The 19950-nt window shown below is 48.2% G+C and overlaps 1 protein-coding gene across 1 annotated transcript; it reads right to left on the bottom strand.

Annotated features, from left to right (window-relative positions):
• Positions 1-635: 635 nt before the first annotated feature.
• On the bottom strand, positions 636-2571 carry LOC136521673 (FCS-Like Zinc finger 6-like). Its single transcript, XM_066515430.1, has 2 exons — positions 2083-2571; positions 636-1180 (listed from the first exon to the last, which is right to left on the bottom strand). The coding sequence occupies exons 1-2, from the start codon at positions 2433-2435 to the stop codon at positions 1024-1026; spliced, it is 510 nt and encodes a 169-aa protein (XP_066371527.1). The 5' UTR covers positions 2436-2571; the 3' UTR covers positions 636-1023.
• Between the last annotated feature and the right edge of the window lie 17379 nt (positions 2572-19950).

The following is a 19950-nucleotide window of genomic DNA, read 5'->3' as shown; positions in this document are numbered from 1 at the left end:
TTTCAAGAATAAGAGTTATAAGTTAAATTTGTTTTGTAAACTCCATAAGGATGTTGTGATGTGTTCTGTAAGAACTTGATCTCATTTCTCTATTTAAAAGATGAAGTCAGATTTTTGTATCTATTATCTAAAAAAAATCGCCTAAGGATTCAGATCTGGAACATTTGCGGAACTTGTTATCTGCCTTGCGAGTACTGCAGCCAGCCGAGCCACACAGATTTTAAGTCAAGTGTGTCAGTGAACTGAAACTGCAACGCTAGCAGCAGGGCTCTTGTCAATGCCAACTAGTACAATCAGATTTAGCAGGCCAGATGGGGCACGGCACAAACCCAGAATAATGCAGGATTAATCGTTAATCTAGCTGTGAGATTCTCTCACAGGTTGCTTCATGCCCAGATCTTGATCTTGATCCAACAAGGAATGGCCTGGCCACCTAATTTAATTTGGCAGCACGTGTGGCCTAGACAAGGTCAGTACAAACAAACTAAGCACGGCCCACATGTCACTGTCCGAATCCTATATTTGTTTAATGGAAAAGATCAATGGTTACTTAAGATTGTTCAACTTACCTTCCCATGGGATTTGCCGAAGTGCTGGAATGAGACAAACTGCTCTTATAGGGTAGCAAATCTATTTTCAAGCTCAGTATTCCCTAAACAAAAACTTCCGCGAAAATATATTAAAAAACTTGATTGAAGAGAGAAGGATTCGGCAACAACAATATGGAGAACTTATGTTCTTCCTTTAGAAAAAAAAATAACAAAAACCGGTCCAGATCCTAACTCCTACTTTGCACCAGGATTTAACACAGCCCCTTGTGCTCAAGACACACCCCCACAGGCACAGATGCATTGCAAAACTTAAGCATGCCCCCAGTTGTAATCTCTACATCCTTCCCTTCCCACCAATATACACACAGTGGCTCCAGAAAATACAGGATATACGTAGGCTGGTGATGGAAACTAATGCATTTGGGCTTCCAAATTAATTTTTCTCCGTTATTACCCCCTCTGACGATCGATGCTAGGCGGCAGCAACGGTGCTGCTTTTGCCGGACTGATCTGAGCTGCCGCCGCCGCTGCCGCCGCCGCCAGCCGGAGTGGAGCACTTATTTTCCATGAGCTCGTCCAGGTTCATCTGCTGCTGTCTGCACTCCTGACTGCAGAAGGCCACCTCACCCCTGCGCAAACACAGAAAGTTTAATCCAAAATGATGGTTGGTTACACAAGAAGTTTGTGTCTGAGCTGGGTGAGAGGCACTTGTATTTTGCTAACTAACTAACTAGCAGTTAATAACAATCTTTGTGCTGACAAAACAGGGGGCAGATCTTGAGTGTTGGACAGGAACTATGTTGGAGACCCATTCACATCCCATGAACACAACTAAACAACGCCACTTGCTCAGGAGCTGAACCACTCGGAAAGGGAAACAAAAGCTTCTTTTTTTTTCTACTATATATCTCAGCATAAAATGAATTCTCTTTCACGCATATAAAGAGGAGGAAAGCAATGGACAAGAGATATTATTAATACAAAAGTGCATCTGTGATTCTCCAGCAACCCAAAGGGCAGCTGGCAATGGTTTTCTCCTCAATCAACTTGTTCGTTTCATTTTCGTTCTGTCCACTTCTCCCCGTTCAAACCGAGCATGAGTGAGTATAGAATCAATCATCACATGCATCACCAAGCATTTGCAACAGCAAAGAAATAGAGAATCTAACGCGATGAACTCGCAGAATATTCCCCAGAGCCAGGGGGCAATGAAATGAGATCAAATTTTTTTATCTCGTTCTTTTTCAGAGAAACAGAGAGCAGAGAGCCAGAGATATATTCATATATATACTATATATAGTTTCTCCATCTAAAACAAGGCAAAGGCAGATCATCCAAAAATATCTTGCGTCGAAGAAGCACCAAGATCAATAAGACCCCTATGCCAGGATCATCAGAAAGCAGTTGCGCTGCAGCAATCTTGGAGAGGGAAAGAACAAGCAGCAGACAGCAGGCTGAAAGATTCGACCAACAGCAGAAACATTGGCAGAGCCTATGCAAATCCGAGCAAGGAAAGCAGAGGCTTACGCACATGTAGATGAAGGTGTCACGGCCGGGGCCGAGGCGGCGCTTGCAGAGCCCGCAGGCCTTGAGGAAGGCTGCCGTCTCCATGGCGGGGAGGAAGTCCCCCGAGTGCCTCCTCATCATGTCGGCGCCGCCCCACACGGTCCCCGCCCCCGCCACCACCGCATCTCCCCTCGCCGCCCGCGTCTGGGGCCTGCCTGGAATCTCCGGCGGTGGCGCGAGGTCCGACAGGCTCGTCGTCCGACGCATCGCGGACGAGGAGGACGACGACAACGTGGAGCCGCCGCCGCTGCTCCGCCCCGCGGACGACGGCGTGGAGGTGGAGCCGTTGTTGTTCCTGGGACGCTTCCGCGTAGACATGGTCACCTCGGACGGACGGATCTCCCGGTGGTAGCGACGGCGGCGCTTGGTCTCGTCGTCTTCTTTGGGAGCGGAGGGGGAGTTCTGGAGTGGAAAGGGGGCCAGTGGCGAGGCTCAGGCACTGGACTCTCAGGCAGCTCTGGAGTCTGGAGCTGGAGGGAGAGAGGAGCCGTGTGGGGTGGTTAAAAAAGGAGGGAGAGGGAGGGGAGGGGAGGGGAGGGAATCGGGGGATCTGCGCGGAATCTAATCAATGGATATCATCATCACTCACCAGCGAAGTGATGCTGATGAATTGAAGAATTATTAATTTTTATTATGTGGGTTTACAATTTAATGTTTTCTTTTTTCTATTTTATTAAGGGATTGTGGTCTGCATTCTTAGTTCCACCATGAGAGAGGTCGCAACAAGCATCATCGACAATGGATTTTCGTAGGAGATTTGCTCTTGCGCTGTATTCAACTCTGGGCCATCCCCGAGAAGTTTGGTTTTTATATCAGCAGGAGATGCGGGTAAATACCATCCACGGCTGGGAAGTCTATAACAAGGATGGTGGGGTGGAGGTATGGCATGAATCTATGTGAAACAGTTTTTTCAGCTTTGTGGCATGTATACAAAAAATGGAGGAGCGATTCACTGGATTCTTAAGAGAGGGTGGACTAAAATTTTGCGTTTGGTTGACCATGACGATTCTCCTCAAGAATCTACTCTTTGGTGCCCTGCCAAACACCCTCTTATATGTATGTTAATATGCATTTGAGATGGTGAGCAGCTGGATTATTTAAGTTTTCAGTCCAGAGCTTAGTTCGTTATTCTCTAATAAATCGGTTTTCACCTTGAAACTGACCGGATTTGCAAAAAATAAAAATAAAAATAAAAATGAAGTGACATCTGCATATTTCTCTACAAATGGGGTTTTGGAACGACTTGACTCGACGCCCCCGCGTCGCCCCGAGCAAGCGGCACGGGTGAAACCACCTCGCGCCACCGCACCCCCGCCCCCTCCTTCACTCTACCTCGCCGCCGCCGGAGTGCTCCGTCGGGAGGCCCGCGCGGGCACAAGGAAGGTGGCAGTGGGGTTCTTTCCTTCCCCGTGCAGGCGCGGCACCCATGGGAGAACATTGACCTTGGTGGCACCGGCAATGGCAGCCCTGGAGCAGCGGATCTAGGGTGATGATGGCCGGATCCGGTGTCCCCAATGCCGGATCCATGCAGGGGCGAGGTGGCCCTGGCAGTCATGCCGCCGAGCTTGGCCTTGGCTCTATGGGGCGCCAGATTTGCTGGATACGGTACTCTCTGTGCTAGTGCCGTGCGGAGTGGTGGAAGTAGCTTCCGCTGCCGAGAAGCGTCGGTCATGGCGTGGGGCGCGGTGCAGGTCTGCACGCCCGACGGCTGGCTGTCGGGTCGTGGTCGGCTGCGATGAGGCGGCGGCGTGTGGCAGAGCCATCCGAAATAGCACACTTACGGAGGCGCTCATCTTCCACCAGACACTAAGCACCCCGAAAGCAAGCTACAGCGGGAGGTATCCGTCGGGCACACCCCAAGGGAGAACCCGAAAGATCAACATTTTTCCCAAGGATCCAATAATGAGAACGAGTTACAATACTTGTACATTTCATATATCAGAGTTTTCTTAAAAAGTACATTATTATAATACCAAATATTAGAGTACGGAATGATAAACAACGGAATTTAAAAATATACATCTAGCGATAGGGACGAGGATCCGTCTGAGCCCACCAGAAGAATCCTCCACACAAGGTACTTCTCAAGCATCACCTGCAACAGGAGTAAATAAACCCTGAGTACACAATGTACTCGCAAGATTTATCCGACTAGCAGGAATAATTTCCCGACTCCAAGGAATATGATAAGCCCTGGCAATACTAATAGTGAGTCCTTATTCATGTATTATTATAGCCATATTAAGTTATCATCTAGCCAGTCTATATTAGCACATATTCTACTTTCAAGCAAAGGTGGAGCAATCAGTTTCAGTTCTTCTCCTTTCAACTTCCAGTTCTTACTACGGTGCTAAACCGCAGACAAGCCGTATCGGATCGCCCGACGATTCGCGAATCAATGTGCCCAGCTGGGTGCCCCGAAAACACACGCCCCGCTTGTACCCCAGGCACAAGCAGGACTAACCCATCACTCTCCTGTCCCGGGTGTCCATGTCCCCATCCAAACTTAGACTCCAAGCCCCCACTCTTGAGTCCCGGACTCAGTGGGGTGCAAGGACCTTCACTATCTCCGTCTCCAATCAGTTGGTCCGAAAAGAGCCGGATCCGCGACAAGAGAGCAACAAGTCTTTCATACGCCCATACCCAAGTATGCGCTCGGGACAATAAATCTGTGACTTGCCTAGAGTCATATGCAACGACCGGTCCTTAATTGACACAGACAGGGAAAAAAAATGTAACCGAGCTATGCTCTATTGGTCGCAGGACACAACCCTTTACACCCACCAATACTCAAACCATATCCCTGCCCGGTCACCATTTACCTTTCCACCATTTTATCACGAGGGATCATATTTTATCACCTATTTGCGAGTAACGACAGGTTACTCATGCTATCGATATCCTGAGCTTAGCAGCTACTCGACCTATACTAGTAGGACTAATGGGTAGATATATTTATGTATGTAGTTTTCATAAAATGCCTGTAACTTATATGCACATCACATATATATATTCAGTGATCATTAAAATAGGGGTTATGCACTGGGGCTTGCCTTGGGCAGGAGACGGGTCAGTAGGATCAGCACCAACAGGCTCCTGGGCTCCCTCCTGCATGAGGATCTTCTCCTCGTACTCCTCGATCACCTCGTCGTACTCCGGCTCACCAACGAGCACGAAATCTACCAGCTCGTGATCTACATGCATGAGATGACGATGCAATGCTTAGGAATATAACAACAACAACTCTTAAAATAAAAGTACATTGATTTAACTACTAAGCTAGTGATATCGACCACGGTACTAAGCTACCTATTGTTACCGATAACAAGTTTGAAATATGACATTCATTATTACTATAGCAACTATAGGTATTCTTGCTCCTAATATCGATTTACGCTACATACGATACAGCAAGGGTAATAGCTACCTTATTTAACAACACATCTTAAAGCCATAAAATCTACAGCAAGTACATAATAATATAGTGAGCCTACTGTAAAAAATTTATAGCTATAGCTATCACCAATTTCCCACAAAAATTCCTACAAAAATTAATCTACATAATACTAAGCTCTCTTAGTTTGGATTTATGAGCCCATTACCATCACAGCTAACTGCAATATAACCATACTATTAAGTAGATGGTATTTTTGCGAACCTAACAAAATTAGTCTCACTATTTTTGGATCTCTATACAATTTACTAGAATTTATCAAAGTTCAACTCATAACTAAAACAAATAAGCATTTCTATTTTACTGGAAATTAAAGAAACCGAATTCTAACTCGTGGCCCAGCTCGCGCGGCTCGGCCCACAATGGCATGGCGCGCGCGCCAGCGAAGCGCGGCCCACGCGGGGGCGCGGCCCAGCCGGCCAACGGCCCGCGACGAGAGAGACCCACGCGCGATGGCAAACATGCAAAAATGCCCTCGAACTACTCTGTATTTACTGCGAGCTCTAAGACACTATTCCTCTAGTCTACGGTTTTATAGCTACGCCCTCCCTTTCTTCTTCTTCACCGCAGTGACATCCCCCGGCACCCGTGTGCGCACTAGCACGACGGCGTGGGCACCGGGCGGCCACGCCGGCGTCACCCGACCCTCCATGTCCTATCTAAGGGACCGATGGTTACCTCGATGACAACGCGCAGCGACAGGAGGCGATACGACGAATAGGGGCGTTGTCCCGAGCTCCCTCCCTGGCAGTGGTTCTTTCCCTGCAACGGCGGGTGCGTTCCCGTGAGCCCCAGCGAAAACGGAGCAAACAAATTAGCTAGCGAGCTCAAGGAACTACCCATGGAGACCGTTGAGATGTTGGTTTAGCTGGAGAAGGCCTAAGCCGAGCCGGCCGTGTGTGCACCGATGATGCGGCGGTGCACGGCGGTGGCACGTCCACATCAGGGAAGCTGGGGCTGCTGTAAAGCTATGACTGAGGTGCGCGGGGCGCTCAGGAGGGTAAGACTAGGCTGGTGATGCAACGAATCGCCACTGGGTGCTATGAGTAGGCGGCTTGCCCATGGCGTGCATCCGTCCGGTCTTAAGGACCCGGCGGAGCGGTGATTAGGAATTGAGGCACTGTGCAGTGGTACCTGCAGCGCGGTGAGGTAGGTTGGGTGACTAGCTACCTAGCGGAGCCAAGGGTGTGACGAATTGGAGTATAGTGCTACGGTCACGGTGAAATGAAGGAAGGGGTCCCACCGGCCATGGCGACACCGAAGACAGGGGAGCTTTGGCATGGCTTGGTTCGGCTCGGCTGTGGACGTCAACGCAAAATACAAGCACACACAACTATGGGGAACAGCGGTACGTGCTCCAGGAGGCTGTTCGCACGGCCGAACCCGCACGCCGACGAAACTCGGTACGGCGCCACAGCGGACAGCGCCGGACAAGAGAAACACAGTGTAACGTGACGTCGAGGTGATGGTGGAGCAGGCGGTCGTCTCACATACGAGCAGCCACGGTGAGTCAACGGGAGCAGTGTTGGGCGTGGCGACTGGCGGCATGTAGCGCGGGACCCGGTGCACCTCCAGCCAGAGCAGGATAGGGCAGGACACGGTCGGCGACCCAGATGCAGCGTGTCAGCCACGACGATGCGACCCGCATGCCAGCGAGTGGCAGCAGGCATCAGTGCCAGGACCCTGCACGTGATGTGCCTTCACAGCGGCAGTGAAGACGCGGCCGGTGCTTTGGCGCGCGCTCTGGGCGAGCCAGCAGCAGCGCCAAGGCGAGCAGCGGTAGTGGCCGTGGCCAGCGCGCGGTGGCAGGCGGCCTTGGCTCACAGCACAAGGGCCGTGCACGTGCGTTCACGCATAGGCGTGGCAGTGGGACGCAGCTAGCGTGGCAGCATGCGCTGGCAAGCCAGTAATGGTGCCAGGCCAATAGGGGGGTGGTGACCGCGCCCAGAGCTAAACCATGTGCCGTGCATGCTTTTTAAAGCAGCCCAAAAACTCAAACCTAATACCCCGAACGCCAAACCAGTTGTTCAATGTGCAAGAGGGTACATGGGGCTATCGACCAGAGTCATGACATCATGCCACTTCCTAAGCCGAACGTTCTACAACAATTGCCAAAAGTGGCTTCGTCGACCCCTTTATAAACTTACGCGAAAAGACTTAACTTCGAACTGTTACTCGTCGAATTCCAATTTAGACCTACTGGGTATGCTAGCTAACGAACCTTTTCCACACATATATCATCATCGCCTATGAAGTATGTACTACCAACTCTATCAAAGTTCGCATGAACATTCTATAGCATTTTCACTCGATAAAAATTCGCTCAGAATACTAAACAGTATTAAACGACATGAAATGTAACATTTGTTCCTTGTTTCAGATAAATGTGTCAAGTGACGTATATTGATCTACACTCCAATTTACACACAAGTATAAACAAGTATGATGCTCATGCAGTGTTTTAACAAAATAGTACAATGTAACACCGATAGTGTTACAAATCTACCCCCCCTAAAACAAAATCTCGACCCGAGATTTTATGTGCCTAGTGTGAGAAAAAGATAGAGAATACATTTTTGGCACAGCAACTAACTATTAGAGCCAGCGAGAAGATGGGGTAATGCTGTAATAGGTAACTCTCTTGTTCCCAGGTGGCTTCATCATCTGAATGGTTTTGCCACTGCACCTTGTAAAACTTTACCACTCTGTTCCTGGTCACTCTCTCCTTCTCATCCAAGATTTTGATAGGGTGCTCCACATAAGTCAAATCTGGCTAGAGGGGAAGTTCTTCAATTTCCACCGCTTCATCAGGAACACGCAGACATTTCTTCAATTGTGATACATGAAACATATTGTGTACCGCAGATAAAATATCAGGAAGCTAGAGACGATAAGCAACGGGGCCACATTGTTGCAACACCAGGTATGAGCCCACATACTGAGGGGCTAGCTTGCCATGGACACCAAACCGATGCACCCCTCTCATAGGAGACACCTTGAGATACACATAATCCCTAGCTACAAACTCCAAAGGCCTCCTTCGCTTGTCTACGTAAGCCTTTTGTCGGCTTTGAGCTGCCTTCAAGTGGCTTCAAATAATATTTACTTTCTCTCGAGCCTCTTTTATGAAATCAGGCCTAAAGTACCCATGGTCTCCCACTTCGACCCAGTTCAGTGGTGTTCTACACTTCTGCCCGTATAGAGCCTCAAATGGTGCCATGCAGATGCTCTCTTGGTAGTTGTTATTGTAAGAAAATTTAGCTAACTTCAAGCATTTATCCCACTTCTCAGGAAAGGAGATGGCACAAGCCCTCAACATATCCTCGAGCACCTGGTTCACCCTTTTAGTTTGACCATCAGTTTGTGGGTGGCATGCTGAGCTTCTAAGAAGATGAGTACCCAGACATTCCTGGAGTCGCTCCTAGAAACAAGAGACAAAAACTGACCCTCTATCAGAGATGATAGTAAGAGGAACTCCATGTAAAGTCACAATCTAATCAAAATATATCTCTGCATACTTCCTGGCAGTGTATCTAGTGTCTACCGGAATAAAATGGGCAGACTTGGTGAGACGGTCCACAATGACCCAAATAGAATCAAAGCCCGTGGAGGTGCGGGGTAAACCCACAATGAAATCCATGGAAACATCCTCCCATTTCTAGACCAGAATGGGCAAGGGCTACAAATATCCTAGGATACGCATATGATCTGCTTTAACTCTACCACAAGTGTCGCACTCCGCGATGTGCCGGATGATGTTCTACTTCATGTTAGACCACCAGTATAAGTGACGCAGATCATGATACATCTTGTTACTGCGAGGATGAATAGATAGTTTTGAATGGTGAGCTTCATTCAAAATCATTCTTTTCAGCTCTTCATTGGATGGAACCACCGGTCTATCCTTATATCTCACCACTCCATGTTCATCAACACTAAAGTGAGGGACATGCCCTTCAGCCATCAACTCCCTGATGTGAGGAATCTCTTCGGGGCCTTCCTTTTGCTCTCGAATAATCTGCTCCAGCAATTCTGAGGTCAATGCAATGTGAGCCAATACCTCTGCATGGTTGAGAGACAAAGGTGCTTCTTCAACCTAATGTGACTTTTGGCTCAAAGCATTAGCTACAACATTGGCCTTTCCTGGGTGATAATGGACTTCCAAGTTATAATCCTTTATCAATTCTAACCATCTCCTTTACCTCATGTTTAGCTCAGACTAGGTGAAAATATACTTGAGGCTCTTGTGATCTGTAAAGATATGCACTTTGTTGCCCAACAGATAGTGCCTCCAAATCTTTAGAGCGTAGACAACAGTAGCTAGCTCTAAGTCATGAGTGGGGTAATTTACTTTATGCTTTTTTAGTTGGCGCAAAGCATAAGCTATCACACACCCATCTTGCATAAGCACACACCCCAACCCCGTCTTTGAGGCATCAAAGTACACATCAAAGGGCCTATCAATATCTAGTTGGACCAACATAGGAGCAGTGGTCAGGAATGTCTTCAGGGTTTGGAAAGCTTCTTCACAAGCTAGGCTCCAATCAAACTTAGCTTGTTTATGGAGCAGCTTGGTCATTGGCTAGGCTATCTTGGAGAAATCAGGAATGAAACATCGATAGTATCTAGCTAGACTAAGGAACTGATGAATCTGAAGCACAGACTTGGGAGACTTCCAATCCAATACATCTTGCACCTTGCTGGGATCTATAGAAATGCCTTCAGGTGTCAACACATGCCCCAAAAACTGCACTCGATCTAACCAAAATTCACACTTGCTGAATTTAGCATACAACTTATGTTCTCTTAGTCGAGTCAGTACTATTCGAAGGTGTTATGCTTGCTCTTCATCATTCTTGGAATAGATCAGGATGTCATCAATGAAAACTACCACAAACTTATCCAGCTCTAGCATGAAAACTGAATTCATCAAGTACATGAAGAAGACAGGAGCATTAGTGAGACCAAAAGACATCACTAGGTATTCATACAGCCCATACCTAGTAGAGAAAGTTGTCTTTGGTATATCATGTGGCCTGATCTTGATCTGATGATAGCCTGATCGGAGATCTATCTTCAAGAACACCTTGGCACCAGCTAATTGGTTGAACAAAGTATCTATGCAGGGCAAAGGATACTTGTTCTTAACTGTTACCGCATTAAGAGGGCGGTAATCCACACACATCCGCAAGGTACCATCCTTCTTCTTCACAAAAATAGCCGGGCAACCCCATGGTGAAGAACTAGGACGGATGAAACCTTTATCCATCAACTCTTCCAGCTGCTTCTTCATTTCAGCTAGTTCCTTTGGAGCCATGTGGTACGGGCGTCTAGAGATAAGGGCAGTATCAGGCTCAAGCTCAATGGAGAATTCCACCTCTCTGTCCGGTGGCAACCCAGGAAGATCTTTAGGAAAAACATCTAGGAACTCACATACTACCAGGATGGAGGTAAGATCAGGAGAGGCTTCAGCATGAGCAGCAACAGGCAAGACTAGATCTGAGGGTACAATAAGAGACATCCTATCCTTAGAAGAAGGAAGCTATAACTCCACACTTCTACTCTTCATATCCAATACTACCCCATACACCCATAACCAGTTTATTCCAAAAATAGCATCAATGCCTTGCCCAGACATAACCATGAACTGTAGGCGGTAAGTGTGGGTGGCTAGTACCAAACTTACTGTATCCGTGCGGGTATTGATGAATAATTATGAACCCGCAGTATGGATCTTATAGGCATACGGTATAGCCATAAGTGGTAAGTTATGCCGCTCTACAAACCCCATACTCATAAAGGAATGTGATGCACCAGAATCGAACAACACCAAAGCTGGATGGGAGTCGATGGTGAACATACCAGCTATCACCGACTCCTGCTGCAGAATTTGTTTAGCATCTGTGAAATGCACCTGGCTAGATCTTCTGGGCACTTTCTTCTTGATTATGGTCCTCTTGATAAGCCTAGAATTTGCTGACGGTTGAGCAGACTGAGCTAGTTGGTTCTAGGGGCAAGCTCGGGCATAGTGGCCATCTTTGCCACACTTGAAGCAAGCACCTGGCTTGTTCCTGAACCCCTAACAAGGTGGGACCTATTGTCCCTAAGACTGCTAAGGCTGCACCTGCTGTGGGGGTGCATGGTACTGTGCGGAGCAAGTTTGTGAAGTCTGCTGGGGCTACCGAAATGAAGGCCCGCCTGATGATTGATAGGGCCTCCGTCAGACAACCTATATCTTCTGTGTGTGAGGGTGGCTAGAGGATCTAGCTGCCACCCACTTCCTCTTCCACTCGACCTAGGACTCCCGCTGAAAACCCTCCATGGTAATGGCGGCATTCATCAGTGCCCCAAAGGTCTGATAGTTCACCGTGTACAGCTTCTCTTGAAGGATGGGAGCGAGACCGTGAAAGAAGTGGTCCTTCTTCTTGTCATCAGAGTCCACATGGATGCCAGCATATTGAGTCAAGTGATTGAACTTATTCACATAACCCATCACTGTCATGCTCCCCTGGCATAGCTCCAGGAACTCAGTCACCTTCCGGTTGATGACACCGGTAGGGATAAAGAACTCTCAAAATGCGGTGGTGAACTCCTGCCATGTTGTCGGATGATCAGGCTGCTCCATGGCATGGAAGGTGTCCCACCATGCGCTTACGGAACCCAAAAGTTTTTGCGCTGTAAAGCGCACCTTCTACTCGTTGGCCATGTCGAGTAGTAGAAACTTCTGCTCCATAATGTGAAGCCAGTGCTCCACATCTAGAGGCTCATCAGATGGGATGAAGGTGGGTGGGTGAGTCTTGAGGAAGTCTTGGTAAGAGGATGGTCCCTTGGGATGGCAGGCACCACCCCTGTTCCCACCGTTGCACCCCGGGCCTTCACGGGCGAGGCCCGTGACAGCTTGTGCCATTATGTCCATGGCACGAGCTGACTCTCGACGAGCAGCCAATAGCTCTGCCATCATCTCGGCGTGGGTCATCGGAGGCAACGGTGGTGGAGGAGGAGCCAAAAGTGGAGCCCCATGGCTCTCCCCGTTGGGCTCATGGGCCCGGCCACCATCATCGTGGCCCTTGCCAAGACCGTGAGCCGCCCCAGCACTGGTGCTCCCAAGTCTAGACCTCAGATTCATCTGTAATAGATAGAAACCATCCATTTAGAACACCTTCCCGATTAGAAGCAAGGAATCAGAGGGATAACAACACATTTATTAAAGCATTCCATTAGTTAGTCCTATCAATTTACTAATTCAATTATACGTGAAGGGGGAAATTTTAGTTGAAGTAAGATGCTATTATCATGATGCATGCTTCGACCTATATGTTCACTCAAGCCAGAATATAGCGGCATTCGTAAAATTTTCAGCACATCGCACACTCACTTTCCGTATACTAAGCGATTTCTTACGCAACGTAAGTCAGTGTACCCACAGAAAATTAATTAGATAAAACCAGTGCCGCTATCCTAGATAAACCATATTGCTAGGGCTTATACTTATTTAACTTAACTTAATCGCATCCTACTTTCCGCAAAGCTTTTGTTGGTCAAATTTTTAGTTTTGAAAAAAGAGTGATAAAACTCGTGACCATTATTGGCTCTGGTACCAACTATGGCAGAACCACCCGAAATAGCATACTTACAGAGGCGCTCGTCTTCCACCAGACACTAAGCACCCCAAAAGCAAGCTACAGCAAGTAGTATCCGTCGGGCACACCCTAAGGGAGAACCCGAAAGATCCACAATTTTCCCAAGGATCCAGTAATGAAAATGAGTTACAATACTTGTCCATTTCATACATCAGAGTCTTCTTAAAAAGTACATTATTACAATACCAAATATCAGAGTGCGGAATGATAAACAGCGGAATTTAAAAATATACATCTAGCGATAGGGACGAGGATCCGTCTGAGCCCACCAGAAGAATCCTCCACACAAGCTACTTCTCAAGCATCACCTGCAATAGGGGTAAATAAACCCTGAGTACACAATGTACTCGCAAGACTTATCCAACTAGTGGGAATAATTTTCCGACTCCAAGGAATATGATAAGCTTTATAGTTGGCTGGTTTCTTTTGGTAGAAAGCAATACTAATAGTGAGTCCTTATTCATGTATTATTATAGCCATATTAAGTTATCATCTAGCCAGTCTATATCAGCACCTATTCTACTTTCAAGCAAAGGTGGAGCAATCAGTTCTAGTTCTTCTCCTTTAAACTTCTAGTTCTTAATACGGTGCTAAACCGCAGACAAGCCGTACTAGATCACCCGGCGATTCGCGAATCAATGTGCCCAGTTGGGTGCCCTGAAAACACACGCACTGCTTGTACCCTAGGCACAAGCAGGACTAACCTATCACTCTCCTATCCCGGGTGTCTAGGTCCCTGTCCAAACTTGGACTCCAAGCCCCCACTCCTAAGTCCCAGACTTAGTGGGGTGCAAGGACCTCCACCATCTCCGCCTCTAATCAGTCGGTCCAGAAAGAGCCAGATCCACGATAAGAGAGCAATAAGTCTTCCCTGCGCCCATACCCAAGTATGCGCTCGGGACAATAAATCTATGACTTGCCTAGAGTCATATGCAACGACCGGTCCTTAATCGACACAGATAGGGAAAAAAGTGTAACCGAGCTATGCCCTGTTGGCCGCAGGACACAACCCTTTACACCCACCAATACCCAAACCATATCCCTACCCGGTCACCATTTACCTTTCCACCATTTTATCATGAGTGATCATATTTTATCACATATTTGTGAGTAACGGCAGGTTACTCACGCTACCGATATCCTGAGCATAGCAGCTACTCGACCTATACTAGTAGGACTCATGGATAGATATATTTATGCATGTAGTTTCCATAAAATGCCTGTAACTTATATGCACATCACATATATATATTCAGTGATCATTAAAATAGGGGTTATGCACCGGGGCTTGGCTTGGGTAGGTGACGGGTCAGTAGGATCAGCACCAACAGGCTCCTAGGCTCCCTCCTACACGAGGATCTCCTCCTCGTACTCCTCGATCACCTCGTCGTACTCTGGCTTGTCGATGGGCACGAAGTCTACCAGCTCATGATCTACATGCATGAGATGACGATGCAATGCTTAGGAATATAACTACAGCAACTCTTAAAATAAAAGTACATCGATTTAACTACTAAGCTAGTGCTATCGACCACGGTACTAAGCTACCTATTGTTACCGATAACAAGTTTGAAATACGACATTCATTATTACTATAGCAACTATAGGTATTCTTACTCCTAATACCGATTTACGCTACATACGATACAGCAAGGGTAATAGCTACCTTATTTAACAACCCATCTTAAAGCCATAAAATCTACAGCAAGTACATAATAATATATTGAGCCTACTGTAAAAATTTTATAGCTATAGCTATCACCAATTTCCCACAAAAATTCCTACAAAAATTAATCTACATAATACTAAGCTCTCTTAGTTTGGATTTATGAGCCCATTACCATCATAACTAACTACAATCTAACTGTACTATCAAGTAGATGATATTTTTGCGAACCTAACAAAATTAGTCTCACTATTTTTGGACCTCTACACAATTTACCATAATTTATCAAAGTTCAACTCATAACTAAAATAAATAAGCATTTCTATTTTACTGGAAATTAAAGAAACCGAATTCTAACTTGCGGCCTAGCTCGCGCGGCTCGACCCACAACGGCATGGCGCGAGCGCCAGCGAAGCGCGGCCCACGTGGGGGCGTGGCCTAGCCAGCCAATGGCCCGCGACGAGAGAGACCCGCGAGCGACGACAAACATGCAAAAATGCCCCTGAACTACTCTGCATTTACTACGAGCTCTAAGACACTATTCCTCTAGTCTACGGTTTTACAGCTACGCCCTCCCTTTCTTCTTCTTCACCGTGGCGATGTCCCTCGACACCCGTGCGCGCACTGCCGCGGCGGTGTGGGCACTGGGTGGCCGCGCCGGCATCACCCGACCCTCCATGTCCTATCTAAGAGACCGATGGTTACCTCAATGACAACGCACAGTGATGGGAGGCGATACGGCGAACAGGGGCGTTGTCCCGAGCTCCCTCCCCGGCGGTGGTTCTTTCCCTACAACGGCGGGTGCGTTCCCGTGAGCCATAGCAAAAACAGAGCAAACAAATTAGCTAGCGAGCTTAAGGAACTATCCACAGAGACCATTGAGATGTCAGTTCGGCCGAAGAAGGCCCGAGCCGAGCCGGCCACGTGCGCACCGATGATGCAGCAGTGCACGGTGGTGGCACGTCCACGTCGAGGAAGGCGGGGCTGCTATAAAGCTACGACTGAGGTGCATGGGGCGCTCAGGAGGGTAAGACTAGGCTGGTGATGCAAGGAATCACCCCTGGGTGCTATGAGTAGGCGGCTTGCCCACGGCATGCACCCGTCCGGTCTTAAGGACCCGGCGGAGTGGCGATTAGGAATTGAGGCACCATGCAGCGGTACCTGCAGTGCGGTGAGGTAGGTTGGGTGACCGGCTACCTAGCGGAGCCAAGGGTTCGACAAATCAGAGTATAGTGTTGTGGTCATGGCGAATTGAAGGAAGGGGTCCCGCCGGCCATGGCGACAACGAAGACAAGGGAGCTTTGGCACGGCTTGGTTCGGCCCGACTGTGGACGTCAACGCAAAATACAAGCAGGCACAACTATGGGGAACAACAAGACGTGCTCCAGACAGCTGTCCGCATGGCCAAACCCACAGGTCGATGAAACTCGGTATGGCGCCACAGCGGACAGCGCCGGACAAGAGAAACACAGCGCAACGCGACGTCGAGGTGATGGCGGAGCAGGCGGTCATCTCATGCGCGAGCAGCCACGGTGAGTCAACAGGAGCAGTGCCGGGCGTGGTGACTGGCAGCATGTAGCGTGGGACCTGGTGCGCCTCCAGCTAGAGCAGGGCAGGGCAGGACACGGTCGGCGACCCGAACGTAGCGCATCAGCCACGGCGATGCGACCCGCACACTAGCGAGTGGTAGTAGTCAACAGCGCCAGGACCCTGCGCACGATGTGCCTTCACGACGACAGTGAGGATGTGGCCGATGCTTCGGCACTCGCTCTGGGCGAGCCAGCAGCAGCGCCAAGGCGAGCAGCGGCAGTGGCCGTGGCCAGCGCGCGGTGGCAGGTGGCCTTGGCTCGCAGCGCAAGGGCCGTGCGTGTGCGTACACGCATAGGCGCGGTAGTGGGACGTAGCCAGCATGGCAGCATGTGCTGGCAAGCCAGCAACGGTGCCAGGCCAGCAGGGGGGTGGTGACCGCGCCCGGAGCTAAACCATGTGCCGTGCACACTTTTTAAAGTAGCCCAAAAACTCTAACCTGATACCCTAAATGCCAAACCAGTTGTTCGATGTGCAAGAGGGTACATAGGGCTATCGACCGGAGTCATGACATCATGCCACTTCCTAAGCCGAACATTCTACAACAATTGCCAAAAGTGGCTTCATCGACCCCTTTATAAACTTACGCGAAAAGACTTAATTTCGAACGGTTACTCGTCGAATTCCAATTTAGACCTACTGGGTATGCTAGCTAACGAACCTCATCTGCATATATATCATCGTCGCCTACAAAGTACGTACTACCAACTTTATAAAAGTTCGCATGAACGTTCTATAGCATTTTCACTCGATAAAAATTCGCTCAGAATACTAAACAGTATTAAACGACGTGAAATGTAACATTTGTTCCTTGTTTTAGATAAACGTGTCAAGTGACGTATATTGATCTATACTCCAATTTACACACAAGTATAAACAAGTATGATGCTCATGCAGTGTTTTAACAAAACAGTACATTGTAACACCGAGGGTGTTACACGGCGGCGGCTGTGGGACAAAGGTTGTTGGAGGCCATGTGCGGCATGCTTGATGCAGGGCTGGCTTGGTAGGGGTTGGGATGGTGGTAGGCTAGGCGACTGGGGCTTCTAATCCTAGCTCTCTTCTCCCCGCCATCTGCCTTCCTCCTTCCTTGGGCTAGCTTCCATGGCAGAGCTGGCCGGATCTGTAAGCTGCTGGCCGGCTTTGCCGGTTCTAGCGGAGGGCGGGCTCTCCGATGAGCTTCTCCAGGTGTTTTCTCCTGACCGACGTCTCTAGGGGTGATGGTTGGGTGGGGCTGCTGCTGATCCATCACTGCACCCTGCCTCCTTGGTAGGGTTTTGTATCCGATGACGACGGTGTGGAGGTTGCTCGAGGTCAGGGTGAAAGCTTGGACGATGATGTCTATGGACGTTGTTACCTTCTTGGAGGCGTCCTTTCCTACCTCTTCTCCTGTCGTACTGGATGTTGTAGATGAAAACCTTTCCTTAGCGGACTACCTTGTCGATGCTTTTTAGCGTCATTTCCTCCTTGGAGGCATGGTTAGGCGATCCAGTTCCATTGTTACTCCTTGCCGTCTAGCCGTGGTGGTGCCCAAGGCTGTGCTGTCTGGTGTCGCCTGGCGGGTCGTCGTGTTAGTTGAGTTGCTATTTGAGTTGTTATTTCTGTCGATTCGACCAATTTAGAGCGAGTGGTGGCGTGAGTTGATAGTTGTCCAGTTGTTGTACCAAAGTCGTGTAGGATGAGTGGTGTATTCTCCTGAGTTGTATGGCATTTGCCATCCTTTCTGTAGGGTCGAGATGGCGAACAAGAGGGGGGGTGAATAGTCCTTTCTAAAATTAAACGCGTCGGCTAACCGAGACAAATACAGAATTAAAACTATCGGTCTTGCCAAGACTACACCCCTCTATCTAAGTTCTCAAGCACCTTAAAAGATTATAATTAGGAAACAAATGTGCCAGGCTAGCTAGAGCTCACCTAAATAATTCTAGTAACAATGTCACACAAACCTATGCAACTAGTACTCAAGCAACCGAGGGAGCTCCTACACAATCTAGTAAGCAAAAGCACAAAGCTCCTAAGCTCACTAGCAATGCTCAATAACAAGGCTACACAAACCAAATTAGAGAGCACAAATTACTTAGCTACACAAACTAAGCAATGTGACTAATAAGGCTACTTAAGTCAATTAGTCACGCAAGAGAGCTACTTCTATGCTACACAAGCAAGAAGGTAACTAGCAAGCTACACAAGCTAACTAATTACAAGAGCAACTACACAAGCACAATATATATGAAAGTAAATCTAAGATTGTGTAAGGAGATTGCAAACCAACAGGTGAATAAGGTTGACTCGATAATTTTTATTCCGAGGTTCACTTGGTTACCACCAACCTAGTATCTGTTGTATCGACTGCTCACTTGGTGGTTCGGCAGCTAATTGGCATCACCCACCAAGCTTACACATTGGGCACTGCAAGAACCTACCCCAAAAATGAGGGTAGCTCAATGACACGCTCTACTAGAGTTGCTCTTCGTGGCTCCCGTGGGGCGAGCACAATGCCCCTCACAATCACTTCTCCGAAGCACCGCACAATCTTGTTTGCGTGCTTCGACGGAGATCATGCCACCATGATGTCTAGGAGGTGACAATCTCCAAGAGTAACAAGCACCACCAGCTTGCACCTCGAACACCTAGTGCCACTTGATACAATCTCACAATACAACACACTAGAATCACTCACTTGCAATCGGATCGCACTCTTGCAAGGACAAGTGAGTTAGTGGCTTCTCAAACCAAGCACATACAAGGGCAACACATCCCCAAGGTGCACAACCTCAGCCATGCCCGAGTACCCTTTCAATTTATAGTCCAAAGGCTCAAAAGAGCCGTTGCTCAAAAGCAGGCTTCGGGGCTCTGGACCGAGCCTCCGGACCAAGGGTCCGGACCATAAACAGTGAGGGTCCAAAACATGGGATGCTGCCACGTGTCCCCATGTTCGAATGCCGACCGTTGAAGCTTCAACGGTCACTTTCACGTGCTCAGATAGCAACCGGACTGAGTAACCAGACCATCTAACACCTCGGTCCTGTTCAGTCCAAAGAGCTCCCGAGACCTTCCAAAGCAACCGGACCGAGTCATGTTGCTACAATCGGACCATCTCACCTCGGTCCTATTCAACGCATGTCAAAAGCACTCAACCATACCCAGAAAATATGGTTCGGACCTAGGGAATCAGGGTCCTGAGCCAGAGTTCTGAGCGCTAAAACAACGATAACTCTTAGCTCCAAACTCCGATTTTGATGATCTTAGACATTTTGGAAAGCTTATGCAGAGGGCTACACATTCCACATGCACATTTGATTCATAGCACAAAGTATCAACATAGAATTCCAATCCAAGGCCAATCACATAGTTCAGAGCACACTGAAAAACCTTTCTCTCTTCTCCAAGTTGATCCAATTCAACTTCAACAACTTCTCCTTTATAAATGTGACAACACCACCAAGTGTACCACCACCATGTGTAAGTGTGTTAATATTTCACAAA

Source organism: Miscanthus floridulus, chromosome 18 (genome assembly GCF_019320115.1).
Source record: "Miscanthus floridulus cultivar M001 chromosome 18, ASM1932011v1, whole genome shotgun sequence".
Classification (NCBI taxonomy): domain Eukaryota; kingdom Viridiplantae; phylum Streptophyta; class Magnoliopsida; order Poales; family Poaceae; genus Miscanthus; species Miscanthus floridulus.
The sequence above is the reverse complement of the archived record's forward strand: the minus strand, read 5'-3'. Positions and strand labels throughout refer to the sequence as shown.

Bases quoted from the DNA above. Each gene is read 5' to 3' on its own strand.
- LOC136521673 (XM_066515430.1), bottom strand. From the start codon at position 2,435: ATGTCTACGCGGAAGCGTCCCAGGAACAACAACGGCTCCACCTCCACG. The intron at 1,181-2,082 runs GTGCGTAAGCCT...GTGTTTGCGCAG, and splicing joins CGTGACACCTTCATCTACAT to GGGTGAGGTGGCCTTCTGCA.